Source organism: Corvus moneduloides, chromosome 3 (assembly GCF_009650955.1).
Source record: "Corvus moneduloides isolate bCorMon1 chromosome 3, bCorMon1.pri, whole genome shotgun sequence".
Taxonomy (NCBI): domain Eukaryota; kingdom Metazoa; phylum Chordata; class Aves; order Passeriformes; family Corvidae; genus Corvus; species Corvus moneduloides.
This window is the reverse complement of record NC_045478.1, coordinates 3,914,727-3,929,205: the sequence shown is the minus strand read 5'-3', so window position 1 is coordinate 3,929,205 and position 14,479 is coordinate 3,914,727. Positions and strand designations below refer to the sequence as shown.

The following is a 14,479-nucleotide window of genomic DNA, read 5'->3' as shown; positions in this document are numbered from 1 at the left end:
CACTAAAGTGCAGTGAGCTGAATTGCTTTTAATTGCAGATTGACTAAAGGTTCAACACAGCTTAAAGGACCTGGTGATCTGAGCATCTCACACCCATGGCAGAATTCAATACAATGAAAAGACTTATACTCCAGAGAAGTCCATGGAGACATTTTCAGATTGCTACATGGATTCACATGAAACCTTGAAGAAAATGCAGAATTTTTTGGTCTCAGGCTGAGAAAACCTGACTGCTGGTACCTTGAATGGGGCAAACAGGTATCGGCAGAGATTTGCAGTAAGGGCAGAGGAGCAAAAAGGCCAATTCCCCCAGTCAACCCAGCTCAAAAGAGGCAGAGAACAAAGACCTCCTCTGATCCTGACAGTTCAGTTCTTGACCATCTCTCAACAGATCCAGCATTTCTGCTGGTTAGGTCTACCAACAGGACAAGAAAAGTGCTTCATGGATTTGCTATTTCCCCTGATGTTTCTATTTCCTCTCTTGCTCCAAGGCAATGCTCATCTTCTCTTTGACAGAACACATTGATCAAGATATCCCTTCAGGATGCTGAAGCAGAACAATGCAGCCACAGCCTGGATCAAGCTCAGCAGCTGCAGAGGTGGATTAAATAAATGCATGTAGATATTGCATGAGGAGCACTGGGAGATGTAACCACCCTCAGAGGCTCAGCAGCCTCCCAAGGAAGCATTCAGTAATCCATGTGCATTCCTCATATTTGAAAATCACCAGCTCTTGCACTGGACTGGGTATTCAGCAGCTCACTACCAGCAGAATATTGTGGGATGGATACAAGAGTGAAACATAATGGGAGCTGACAAGTTGGACAGGGCTCAGAAATCTACACGCAAACTAATGCCCAGAGCAGAAAGCAAAAACATAGAATAAAATAAGAAATTCTGGCAGAAGGCTGGAGGGGCTCTAAACATAGCAGTGTGGGACACCTCCAATTATTTTTGACTGGCAAGTGGAGTCCACGCTGGAATTTTTTTTTGCTACTTCAAGGCTTTCCTGACATAGCCTCTGTATTGTGTTCAGTGACTGCAATAAATAAATAGGCATGTGGTTTCCATTGGATGTGGTATGTCTAAACCACTGCAACCAGCAGTGACTTAAGGTTACAGATGAAGTTCTCCCCTCCCTCCTCAACACTCACAGATAATATTCTCCCTGGGCAGGAGCAGTTCTGGCAATCATTTGACATCTCACAGCCTGCCTGGTGCTGATCAACATTTCTGATGTGATCTCGCAGGCACAAATCAAGCCACGCTTCCCCGACCAAAAGGACATTCCCTGTCTCAGGGTTTTTTCCTGGAGGTCCTGACATTTTTTGAAGCCTGAGGCTGAGAAGTCAGAGATGCTCAGGATGGGGGTTTAAGAAATGGGATATGTGAGGCTTGTTTTGCTACAGAAATGTCAGGAAAAGGAGAAATCCAAGAGGATTGGTCTGGAGATGCATCTTGATGGAATTTGAAACAAAAATTATAAAAGATTGCCCTAAACTAAATTTGGTGGTGTTTTTCCATTTCTTTTTTTTTTCTGCATTTGAGTTTTCCCGTGCATGTTTGTTTGATGTAGGAGCTTGTTCATTTTTGTCAGACAGGAGCAGTACAAGAACAGAGATGAGGGGAGGATAGTTTCAAAGATGTAGGTGTATGGGGTTTTTTTAAAAAAAAAAGATAGTTCAGAATGAAGCATTTTACCTTGTTGGATGAAAGTAGAACTTGTTCTTCTCACTGACATGTAACATCCTTGATGTCTCTGCTGTGATGAGAGGCATGATGCCTAAATGATCAGCATTTGACATGATACAGACATCCCTGTCTTCACTGTAGCAGCTCTTTGTAAAACCAGTAAAGGTGACTTCTGCCAGGGATTAAGAGAAGATCAAGCAAGGAAAAGTGGTTAAAAGAGTGCCATAACTAGAGATAGGAAAGTTGGGGGTTTTTTTCCTGTGATGTTTTCCACATCAAATTGCTCCCATATATATCTGTACAAATTATTTTTAAATCAGACTAATAGCACTGTTCATAGATCTTCATGTGGCTTTAGAATACTCCATAGCCAAATTATATCCTTAGTTGACACAAAACAAGTCATATCCATAGGAAATTAAATCAAAGGAAATAGTTACTGAGAAAGAAAAGAAAAAGCAAGAGTATTTAATATATTTTCATTTAAATAAGTAAGAACCAGTTAAATAACAACCTGATGTTTTTTCTACTCGCCAGAAATAAGACAGGCAGGGTATGATGACACATACTTGGCTCTGGCACTCAACTCTTGTGCAGCTCCAAAATCCATATTTTGCCATTAATTTTTTGTGAGACTCTGCGCAACTCTACTTGTCTTCCTCTATCTCTCTTATTCTTCAGTAAAACAAGGATAATGAATTTTCTTGCAAAAGTTAATAGCAGTGAGGAATACAGACATGAAAAGCAGTGAGGTATTTAGATCCCACCATTGCAACCAGTTATCAGGGTTCTGCTATATGCAAATACTGCACTGGGGACTGAAAAATTCATTTGAAACAAAGATCTAGGATACATAACAGACTTCTACTCCTCTTGTGCAATCCCTTACACCAATAAAGGTCATAATTGCTTCTGTGAGTTGTAGTTATTGTGTTCTGTGACAATCCTATACTGTGATATTCACTTCTCCAATTTGGTATTTTATTTAGGCAGAGGTAACTGTGTGTTGGAGAGATGAATCAATTGGAAAAGTAACACAGAAGGCAGGTAAGTGTGAGGTAGAACATACATTATCACAGGACATAATTATCATTGAATCACTGAATCTAAGAATGGTTTGGTTTGGAAAGGACCTTAAAGATCATCTCATTCCAACACCCTGCCATGGGCAGGGACACCTTCCACTAGCCCAGGTTGCTCCAAGCCCCATCCAGTCTGGCCCTGAACACTTCCAGGTATGGGGCAGCCACAGCTTCTATGGGCAACAGTTATCCTGCAGTAGATTCAGGAAGTGAAAAATATCAAATAATACTTTTTCTTAATTAAACTGCATCAAGTTGTAGAAGAATTCTGTTATCAGCTTCACTGAGGTTCTGATTTCTCACGTCCATTTGTGGGAGGTTGCAACTTCAACTGGAAAAACTAAATTAGTGAAGAAAAACAGAAACAGAACAGTCTGGCCAGTGGAAGCAGAAGACCAACCTTTCAGCCTCATGATTCCCAGGGCTTTTGGACAATGACCAGCTTTGTGCCAGGGATCCTCTGGCCTTTGGCTGGGAACAGTGGTAAACGTGGGCCATAAAATCCCAACACGGCCTCTTAAAGGGTAGCGTGGAGGTCGGTCCTGGGCTGTTGCATCAGCTGAGTGAGGCTTGATCCTGTCTCTGAGGCAGTCAAAAGTCGAGCTTGTTGCGACAATGGTGGAGTTTTTAAGTTCTATGAATTCTTTCCCCATGTAGCATTGCTCGGCATAGACACAGCGCACCACTGCCAGGAGTCCCACGGTGTTGTCCACCAGCACCACGTTTTCTACGATAACGCTGCCTCCAAGGTGGACCATGACACCATAGTCATAATTCTTATAGGACAGAAAACCTGCGATTCTAGTGCAGGTCTGAAATCCATCTTCCTGGTACAGGTGAAAGCCATGGAGACTTGAATGGGCCACATTTCCACTGCAATATTCTCCATCTAGTGAACACTCCTGGCCCCTGACATGGAAGCCAATTCTCTCAGATCCTGCCACAGCATTGCCACAAAGGGAGACACCAGTGGCCAGGTTCACCTTGATGCCAGCAACCCAGTTTAATGAACCTGCTGGCTGCCTGCTCAGAATAACAAGGTTCCTGATGAGAGAGTGATTTTTCCCTTCCACATCAATGCCAGGTCCAGTGGTGTTGAACATCACATTATCATGCAACAAGATCCCACTGCTCATGATTTCTTTAATGCCAGCTCCACAGCTGCCACTAATGCTGGATGACACCACTGAGGACTCCTGGGATACATTCCTGAATTCAATAGCAGAAAGCTGAGGAGGCCCGAAGTTCAAAAATTGAATATTTAAGAGTTGAAGAGCACCTGCAATGAGATAACAGGAGTGAAATAAAAGCTCATATTACTTAAGAACAGGTAAGGACAACCATGTTAACAACACTCAGACAAAATAGCAGGCACTTTTTCAGTGTATTGTAGTGATGGGTATTTGTTAATAAATATATGCAAAGTCATAGTAAAATGCCACAAAACACAGAGTAGCCCATCTTAAAATATCTTCTGTATTTATAAACTTTTCATGGTGATCACGTTTCATACTTGCTGACAGTCAGTTTGTTCTGACTTTCAAGGCACATGTGAATTGATACACATGTTCCTGCACCTCTTTCTTGGGAAGAACCGGTGTGATTGATGAGGACAGGTGAATCTCAACTACCTTCAAACTCCATCCCGCTGGAGTCTGTGAAGTGTCCCACCAGCATCCTCCCAGCACAAGCCACATCCGACCGGATCTGCACGTTCCGTGTTAGGAGCCCAACCTCTGCAGCCAAAGAGATGCGTCTGCCGTCTTCTGTGTCATGGGGACGCCCTGGGGAGTTTCAAGAAAGCAAATGTGATAAGTGTCTATCATACCTATAAACCAGGGCTTTGAGGGACATAAATCCTGACAGCTCCTCTGCAGAATCTGCACTGACATTCAGGTGCATTCCACCCCCAGCACAATCTACGTGCATCAACACAAAACCAGAAAGGCCACCTGCCCATCAAATATTCACCATGCCCTTATATTTTATCAGGATATATCATTTTTAGAACAAGAAGGTGCTAAACCTTTCCCCTGTGGTGTGCAGGTGCCAAAGCAATGAACAGGTTCACACTTCATTTTTTATAAGCTCTGTGTGTTGGAGTTACTCATCAGCACACTGCAGAGTTGATCTCCATGAATTTTCCTCAGGATCAGACTAACATCAATGCCAAAAACCTCTTTGCTACAGAGTCTTGCTTGCGTGTGTTTTCCAAAAAGGATTTTCAAATAGTTTTTTTCAATGCCTTTCTAAAGGAGACTTTTGCACAACTTTATGCAGCTGTCTAGCTTGGATTAATCTCAGATGACTTAAGACGCCTGCAGATGTGATTTAGTTATCCAAACTGTTTTTACGCACAATGGAGAGAAATACGTGAATCTGAAGTGCAATTTGTTGTGTATTTCATACACCTGCTTTAGGGGCAGATGAAGTACAAATGAGAAGTATGCATTGTATGTATTTTTCTGCTTTAATTATCAAGGGAACTGAGAGTGACTGGCTCATGTGTGAACATTTACTGCAGGTATCCACATTTGCCCAGGCAAAACCCAGTATTTACCTTTTAATTGTCCCATCAGTCCTTTTTTTCAGCTGTATCTAACAACTGCTGCATTACTCAATGTGTAAGAAGTAATTTCACCTCATGATACATTTATTATACCTACATCAACTAAAAAGGAAGGTCTAAAATGCATAAACTACGGGAAATGAAGTCTAGATGTGCTGTGCTTTGAACTGCACATTTTTTTTGAAAAAGGCAATTGTCATAAAAACTGTGCCATGGAGTCTACTCTTGATTAACACTGTGGATAATTGCAGAACAGAGCTCTGTTCCAAGTGAAGCTTTGATTACTGGTGCGGACATTTAAACATTCGCCATTTAAAACATGATATTTCTGGATCTTTTTATCCATTATACTCATTTCTGTGCCTGTTGGCTGGAATAAAGATCAAATTAAAAAAAAATTTGATATGCACAAAAATCCTTGGTTTGAAGGTTCAGATTTTGACCTCTCAATAAAATTCCTTGTTTTTTGTTAAATAGATGGTAATAAATTTACTGAAATAAAAGTAAATAATTATCAACACTGCATCTCTTTTTCCACATAAATATAGATCCCATGCAAACTACACAAAAAATAGAGCTATATGCAGATTTTATGTTTATTTAGATATTAGTTTATAAATAATTAATTTCATGCCATGGAATTGACAAAGTTTTCTACTTGAAATTTTATGAATGTAATTACTTTGACACTTGAGAAAAGGGTGGGGTTTAATTGTTTTCCAGGTTTTTGACATGCCATGGAAATTGTGCAAAGGGCCTAAAATCCTACATTTCTTTTTTCCTTTAAAATTTCAGTTACCATCTCTCCCTGTGAGCCAGTTCAACTCGAAACACCAGAAAGTTTTCCCAAACTATTCAGCACTGAATTGATTCTGCTCACAGAAATTCATGTTAGAATCAGCAAGGAAAAAAGTATATGGAGAGAGAAATTAAGATACCTCAAGGAAGTAAAATTGATTCTGCTGAGATATGAAATGGAAACTCAATACTTCAGAAGAAAACTCTCAGAAAAAGGAGAGAAAAATTCCTTACCAATGTGCCTGTGCAGAAGATGTTCATGAATTCTTATATTATGACCATGGACTTCTTTAAGTGTAACTACTTCAGCCTGATGGGCTTCATAGGAAGAAGAGCTGATGACAAAATCTCCACCTTGATCCCAATCTACTTCATCCTCCACAAAAATCCTGTAACCCCATGATATAAACTTAATGTCATTACATTTACGAGAGTTATGCTCACAAATTTCATTACAAATGAACAGTTTTGCTCAGGGAGATCTCAAAAAAAAAAAAAAAAAAAAAGAAAAAAGAATCCACAGGCTATGCTGCAGGAAAAGCCCCTTTAGGGCTCTCTGCAAAAACAGATGTCTGAAATATGTGGGAGGAAATTAATCCTGAAGCATGTATTTCACACCATTGATTAACAACATATACAATACCAGTACAGCATTTCCAGGGCTCCAGCTGCCTCCAAAAGACATGTTGGACCATTTTTGGTGCAAGGAATACCTTACAGAGCTGAAAGTCCACTTTGGATTTAGACAACAATCATGTGCAGGGTAGAGTGGCTGTCTGCACTTGACATCTAAACTTCCACTAGAGCTGGTTGGTGCAGTCAGTAGTGGGTGGAAGGCAATTCAGTTCTCTGAATTGGGAACTTTGAGCAGGATTTGATTCCCTAAACAAGAGCACCTCTTGCTATCTGAGATATCCCAGGATACCTGACAGATGTGACAGGACTGGTTCCTGGAGCGTTCCTGGAGACAAAGGTGCAAGCCATGGAGGGGACTTAAAAACAGCTCAGACAGACACAAACCCTCTGTTTTGGTACCTGAATGCTGCTTTTGGTAGCTGAACACCCTCTAGGCACCAGCACTTAAAACTCTGCTGGCTATTGAACACTGAGTCCTATATTTAGTTGTTTTAATCTTGAACTGAAGATCCCCTTTTACAGTCAAAGTTGTATTAGTAGTTCAGGGGATTTTTAGCTTCACATAAAGAAAACAAAAGCATTTAGTGGCAGCAAAATGAATAATGATCAGTGTTTATCTCTATTTGATAAACAACTTGTCCTCTTACAGGGTGACTGCTGCTGGCCAGGTGATGATCTAAATTCCTCAGGGAATTACTGAGAAAGGAGAGCACTGAGTGAATTCAGAGAATGCCCCACATGCAGTCTAGAGTGACAGAAGTGCAGAGAGAAAGGAGATTCCTAAAGGGATATTTTCAAGTTTTTCCAGAGTATCTTTTCACAATATTTTTCAAAGATGAGTAGGTTCCAGATGAGCACTTACAGTGTACAGCACCGGTGAATATTCAGTAGAGAAATCCACAAAAAAATTTATGTTGTTTGTTTTTGGAGGTTTTTTTTTTTTGCTTAGAGGAATCACTGCATATCTTCTGAAATGGCAGGAAAGTCCTTCCTTAAATTATGTGCTGATTCATGCTGGAAAAGGATAGAGAGCAGCTCCTCTCCTTCAATAAAATCCACTTCCTTCAGCTTTCATTTTCCTTCAGCTTTCATATTCCAGGACTGACTTACCTATTTCCTGCATCCAAAGACACTAATTCTTAGCTCACTATTTGTAGACTTTTAATGAAAAATAGGGCTTTATTTTTCCTTTCTTTCAACAATGGAAACATTTCTGTGTGCTGCATTTAATGTGCATGAATTGACTCCAAACACTTATATCTTAGCACCTCATGATATTTCATATAAAATATCTGGGCAGCAGCCCAGATCCAGCCTGGATCCATTTCATCCAAGTGTTCAACTGTCATACTTCAGTCAAGAATCTGCTTACTCTGAGCTCTCATCTTAGTCAGGGAAGGAGAAGAATTTCCCGAGGGTGATCCTAATGTTGCAGGGTTTGGATCAGGATCAGCTACAAAGCAATTCCTAAACAAGTAATCTACAGTGAACACACAAATCTGAGAGATCTCACAACAGATGAGTCCCACTGGTGAGGTCTTTGTGCTTCCACTGCCCATCTTTGCAGTCATTTCCCAAATAATTCCTTCCCTAAATGCTGATATTCCACCTCTACCCAGATGGGAACTCTTCCACTGAGGTTTTGATAGGTCTGGCTGAAAGGGAGGAAGGAAGGAAGGTAGGAAGGCAGGAAGGCAGGAAGGAAGGAAGGAATTCGGAAGGAAGGAATTCAGAAGGAAGGAATTCGGAAGGAAGGAATTCGGAAGGAAGGAAGGAATTCAGAAGGAATTCGGAAGGAAGGAATTCAGAAGGAATTCGGAAGGAAGGAATTCGGAATTCGGAAGGAAGGAAGGAAGGCAGGAAGGCAGGAAGGAAGGAAGGAATTCGGAAGGAAGGAATTCAGAAGGAAGGAATTCGGAAGGAAGGAAGGAATTCGGAAGGAAGGAAGGAATTCAGAAGGAATTCGGAAGGAAGGAATTCGGAATTCGGAAGGAAGGAAGGAAGGAAGGAAGCAAGGAATTCGGAAGGAAGGAATTCGTAAGGAAGGAAGGAAGGAAGGAATTCGGAAGGAATTCGGAAGGAAGGAAGGAATTCGGAAGGAAGGAAGGAAGGAATTCGGAAGGAAGGAAGGAATTCGGAAGGAAGGAATTCGGAAGGAAGGAATTCGGAAGGAAGGAATTCGGAAGGAAGGAATTCGGAAGGAAGGAAGGAAGGAAGGAAGGAAGGAAGGAAGGAAGGAAGGAAGGAAGGAAGGAAGGAAGGAAGGAAGGAAGGAAGGAAGGAAGGAAGGAAGGAAGGAAGGAAGGAAGGAAGGAAGGAAGGAAGGAAGGAAGGAAGGAAGGAAGGAAGGAAGGAAGGAAGGAAGGAAGGAAGGAAGGAAGGAAGGAAGGAAGGAAGGAAGGAAGGAAGGAAGGAAGGAAGGAAGGAAGGAAGGAAGGAAGGAAGGAAGGAAGGAAGGAAGGAAGGAAGGAAGGAAGGAAGGAAGGAAGGAAAACTTAGCTTCATTCATCCTTGGATGAATTTGGATTCCTTTAGAATTAATCTGTGTTGGAAGGGACCTTAAAGATCATCAACCTCCCCATCGTGGTGCAATTTTCTGTAACCTAGTTGTTTGTTTGTTTGTTTGTTTTTTATCTAGACATGATTTAAACAGAGCCCATCACAAATGAAAAGAATAATGCTACTCATAGGAACATTAATACAAATAATAGGAACAGGAGCCACAATTTAGTGTTTGAAAGCATATTTGGGCAAAATACCACCTTTCATTGCCAGGAGCAACATTAGTTCCCAGATGTGTCCAAGGTATTTTAGGATAAGCACTATAAATTTGCACCTGTCCATAAACACCTGGAAAAAAAAAAAAAAAAAAGAAAACCAGAAGGAGATTCCAAAGGTAAAGGGGAAAAGAGGCTTGCGAAGAACTGAAGCAATAATTAAATATATGGAAATATTTATACATATTAAAGTATATTTCTATATTTTATGAAAAGCGTAAGAACAGCACAAAGCCTCCACTCAAAATACAAAGTGAACAAGCAATAAATCATCAATAAAGTAAAATGACCATCACATGTACAGGCAAGAGAGGGGATTTTACCACAGAAGTCTCACTGACACAGAATTGAAGGAATTGCAGACAATGATATCTACCATTAAAAAAAAATTATGTAAGTAAACAAATTAGGTAAAAATTCCAGAAATGAAAGATACAAAAAACTATGCAGCTATTATTCATCTTTCTGGGCCATGAACTTTAATTTTTTTCCCTCTGGAAAATGGATCCAAAACCAGAGCAAAAAGTCAAAATACAGAAACTTTTCATATAGATGACATGTCCCAGAAGATTAAACCTTAGCTCAAAAATATGTGCACTTTCGTTTGAGGCTAATCTGTAAAACATAGTAACAGTTTCCACAGTGGTAGATTTGGATATAACCAAAAATTAGTTCCCTATGAAAGGGGGAATTTGTGTTTCATACCAATACTTCCTGGGTGGACATTTATATCCTCCAGACGATCACAGTAAATCCCTTCAGATGCCCGAAGAAGGAACAGCAGCTTTAAATCCCTTTCTAGGGGATGCAGAGAAGAGCCTACAATAAAGACAAAACAGCATCAAACCTACTACAAAGGTATCCATGGCTTCTGTGATGCTGAAAATGGGAGGGAAACTAGGGGGGAAATCCATGTCAATCTGATTTTAAAGGAATATTTAAATGTCTGAATTAATATTTCCTTTCTCAACCTGTTTTTGCCTTTTTGCTCCTTCACAATTTCACCCGTTTCAGGGCAATCGTGTAGCAAGGATGGGGAAAACCGAAAGACTGAGGAAAAAAAGTAGGGAGAAAGAAAGTGCCCAAGTTTTGGTGTGTGCAATGGTGATAAGTCTGCACAGTAAATTGTATTCCAAATTTGCCTTCGTTTCTTTCACCATGGGTAGTTTACAGTTTCAGAAGAAAATGGTCCAGCACTAAACAGACACTAAGGAGGAAAAAGTAGGACAGCTTTTGCCCTGGAGAAATGTATGCAGAGTCCAGTAAAGGAGTTCAGCGTTCCTTTAAAATTAGAGATTAAATCAATTATGCAACAGAAAACTGCAGCAGATGTAGAACTAAAAACTATATACATATCTGTACAAAATTAGCTGGCCTGTCATGTTCTTTTAATATTTAAAAATTACTAGTTTGGAAAAGAGAGCTGATTTTGTATCCTAAAGAAACACTTTGCTTTAAGAGCCTTTTTTTATTTAAGTGAAATCAATAAAACAATTCATTGTTCTCCCACCAGCGTCTGACTGATAACTGAGGATATTTAAATTCTCTGTACAGCTTTTTATTGGGTAAAAGGCAAACAGTACAAGACTTGCATGCTCCCCATCTAACATATCTCACAGCAGTGAGCTCACATATTCTCTGGGGACATGGAGGGAATTATCTTTCTGTGTCCATCGTCCACCAAAACCAGCTTTGATTTCCTTGTTTAAACTCCCATAACTGTAGTTTGGAAAGAGGAAAACCAGGAATTAGGTACAATTTCACATATTTTTTAATCCTGGTTACAAAACACTTACTATTCTAGTTAAGTCAGTTAAAATCCTCTGATATATTCAATTATCAGCTCAGTTTTAAAACCATTTTTAAGTAGGCTTCCAGACTTAACAAGCACATACAAAGGATTGGAAATGGAGGTTTATAGGATGAACTGGAACTTGTCACTCCCTTAAAAGAATTACATCTACATTTAGCTAAAAATCATAAATTTTAGTCCAAAAAAGCACAACAGATTAAGAAATGTTATCCTTGTTAAAAAAAACCAAAACCACACGAATCAAAAATACAGCCAGAGTGAGAAACAAAGGTCATAATAAAACTATTTAGAATGGAAAATAAAATAAAGAAGGGAAGATAATATTCACAGAAATTCTTCAGTGGCTGGAAACTGTAAATGGTAAATGACACAAAAGAACACAGGAGTCATGAATGAGTAGAAAAATTCTACTTCTTTTAAGAATATTTTAAAGAAAAATAGGCTTAATACTTGCTTATTGTCATCAATATTTCCATGGGTTTAAATCCATGGATTTCAGTAACTTGAATGCAAGTGCTACTGGAGAGTTTTCCAGGAAACCCCTTGGACAATTAAGGTGGACTCTTCAGTAATTTTGGGATCACTCACAATGTCTGAGAGCCCCTGAAGAAAGCTAATATTGTGCCAATATTTCAAACAAAGATAAAAGTAAGAGCCCCAGGTAATTACAGGCCTGTCAACTTGACACTGATTCTAGGGGAAAATAAATAAAAATGGAATGTCCAACTCTGAACACAATTAATAAATCATTAAAGGTGGGTGATACAATTAATGCCAATCAACCTGCTTTTATAGAAAAAAAGGTCCTGTGAAACTTCCTTGTTATTGTCTCCTAATGAGATTACAGGTCTAGTTGATAAAGGTAATAGCTTTGATATCATATAATTGGCTTCTCCAAGGCACTTGACTTAGAAGCACAAAACTTTGTGATTAATAAACTACACAAGTACAGCAGGAACATGGCACACACTGATTTACAACCCGAGTGACTGGAATGGGGACATGGACTCAAGCAGGTCTGGTTCTGCAAACCCAGTGGAATTCAATGTTTTTTTTAGGGACCCAAATTGTGTGAAGATACTGAAAGTAAGCAGACAAACTGACACAAATGGGGAGAAAAATTACAGGGATGGTCTAGGAAAGTCAGCAGAAATTTTGAAGAGAAGAATTAGGAAAAATGTGAAAATGCTCTAGGGGACCCTTCTTGAGCAGGGTGGTTGGATTAGATGACCTTCAGCGATCCATTCCAACTTTACCCATCCTGTGATTCTCTAATATTGAAAATAATAAGGCAAGAGGTCTTGAAAAGATAAGGATCTCTCTGGAAATGAATGGAGAAGAAAGAAAAACTAAGGGAAGAGCTGAGTAGGGTCTCAGATACATACTTTGGTGTGGTGGCCTGTTAACCCCCTAATTCTGTACTTTCCCCCTGCTCTCTGCCCTAGCCCTGGCCGCTCCCTCGGTTTCTCCCTATTTGTTCCTGTACCCCAACCCCGCCCAGGGACCGCCCCTGGGCCCTTGACAAAACCACCCCACACCCAGAGCGTGTTGTCTCTCTACCTCTGAACGTCATGGGGGCAAGATGTGATTAAAGCCATCTCAAACCCATGAGAGACCCTTCTCTGCCTTCTTTACCATCCACTGTGTTGTAACCCTGCTAGCTGCCGGAGCCAGATCACAGGGCTGTCCGAAATGGACTCCAGGATGCAACAAATTGCATGGCCCTAGGAAACCCTCGCTGAGCTTTCAGGCTGCAGCAGCCTGCTAGGCAGAGTCCAGCAGTTACAATACTTTGGCTAAGTCAAAATAGATTCCAGCAGAATGGCCTATGAAAATGAAGATATGGAAGCAGCATCTACCTTAGCTTACCCATAAGGGGAATCCAAAATAGTTGATGGACACAGGTCACGGGGGTTGGGTAAGTTTCATGACCTTATGAAGTAACTGGCTATGAAATCACAGCTCTTGTAATAAGTAGTTTTGTTAAAACTCTCATCTTGCCATAAACAACAGGAATTGTGATCTCTACAACACATAAGTGAATGATCTGGGCTTTCAATGTCCTTCTTTGGACTTTGCATGTGAAAACTTCAGGTTTCTTGTCCCACTTTCCTGTGGTGAGCAAGTCCTACACAAGACTACACCAAGCTGCCCAATTCCCCATCCAGCACAAGACGAGCAGGAATGGGTCCCACTTCATGCTCCTACTCCTGCTGGAAGCCTTGGCAATTTGATGAGCAACCTAATTGATCATAAAGTCAGATAATAATGTGCTGATGGCAGAGAACCAGGAAAAAAGGGTACTTACAACCTGGAAATTACCAAAAGCTGGCGGAAATGTCCAGTGAGATCTGCAGAAAAGGTCAGGAGGCACTAAAGACAGAGGCTGGGCTCCCTCAAACACAAGTTCTTCCCGTTGCACTACACAGTGCAAAAACCTCCCATCATATAGGATAATCCTGTGTTTATAAACAACCTGTGCTGTTAATAAATTCACCACTGATTACACACCGTCCTGAAGAAGTGTGAGATCCAAATGTTGGGATTATAACACGGATCTGTTAGCACGGTGGTTGCAGCTGGTTCATAATCCTTCAACAGGTCTAGCCTCTGGAGAGGACAAAACCTACTATGTGGAAAAAAGGAGGGAAAAAAGGAGAACAGAAATAGAGATATGTTTTTTCTGTCCAGATTTTCATTTATTTTGGACTGTGGTCTGGATCTAGTTTGTTGAGTTTCAAAAGCATTTTCCATTGTTTTCATATTTCAGTTCTATTCCAGATGTTCCTCCTGACAGATTTTTGCTGTATTGTTTTGGGTTTTGTTCCATAGCAAAACCCATTCAATTCTTTCCTAGAACAGTGGGTGTTTCCTCCCTTCTCTTTTTTCCATAACATGACACTCTGCAACAGCTGTTGCATATAAGAGTAACGAAATCTCTGAGATAAGATCTCCTCCCTTCACTGGCAAACAGACTTTGCTGAGTATCTTGCTGGGACCATCTCCTCTATCTCTGTTTCTTGAATCCAAAACTTCTTGGACTCTAACTACCCAGCTATTTTGAAAACTGTAGCATATTGTCACTAGAAAGCCTGAGGAGTTTATACTCATG

General features: G+C 40.3%; 1 protein-coding gene across 2 annotated transcripts in view; it reads right to left on the bottom strand.

Moving 5' to 3' along the window:
• The window catches only part of PKHD1 (PKHD1 ciliary IPT domain containing fibrocystin/polyductin), a 244,280-nt gene that overhangs the window by 68,437 nt on the left and 161,364 nt on the right, over positions 1–14,479 (bottom strand). For both annotated transcript variants that reach the window (XM_032104486.1, XM_032104487.1), the window contains exons 53-58: positions 10,260–10,373; positions 9,540–9,627; positions 6,376–6,530; positions 4,406–4,558; positions 3,175–4,053; positions 1,702–1,864 (exon numbers count right to left, since the gene is read on the bottom strand). In XM_032104486.1, the coding sequence (XP_031960377.1) occupies positions 1,702–1,864; positions 3,175–4,053; positions 4,406–4,558; positions 6,376–6,530; positions 9,540–9,627; positions 10,260–10,373 (1,552 nt within the window). The remainder of the gene's footprint in view (positions 1–1,701; positions 1,865–3,174; positions 4,054–4,405; positions 4,559–6,375; positions 6,531–9,539; positions 9,628–10,259; positions 10,374–14,479) is intronic.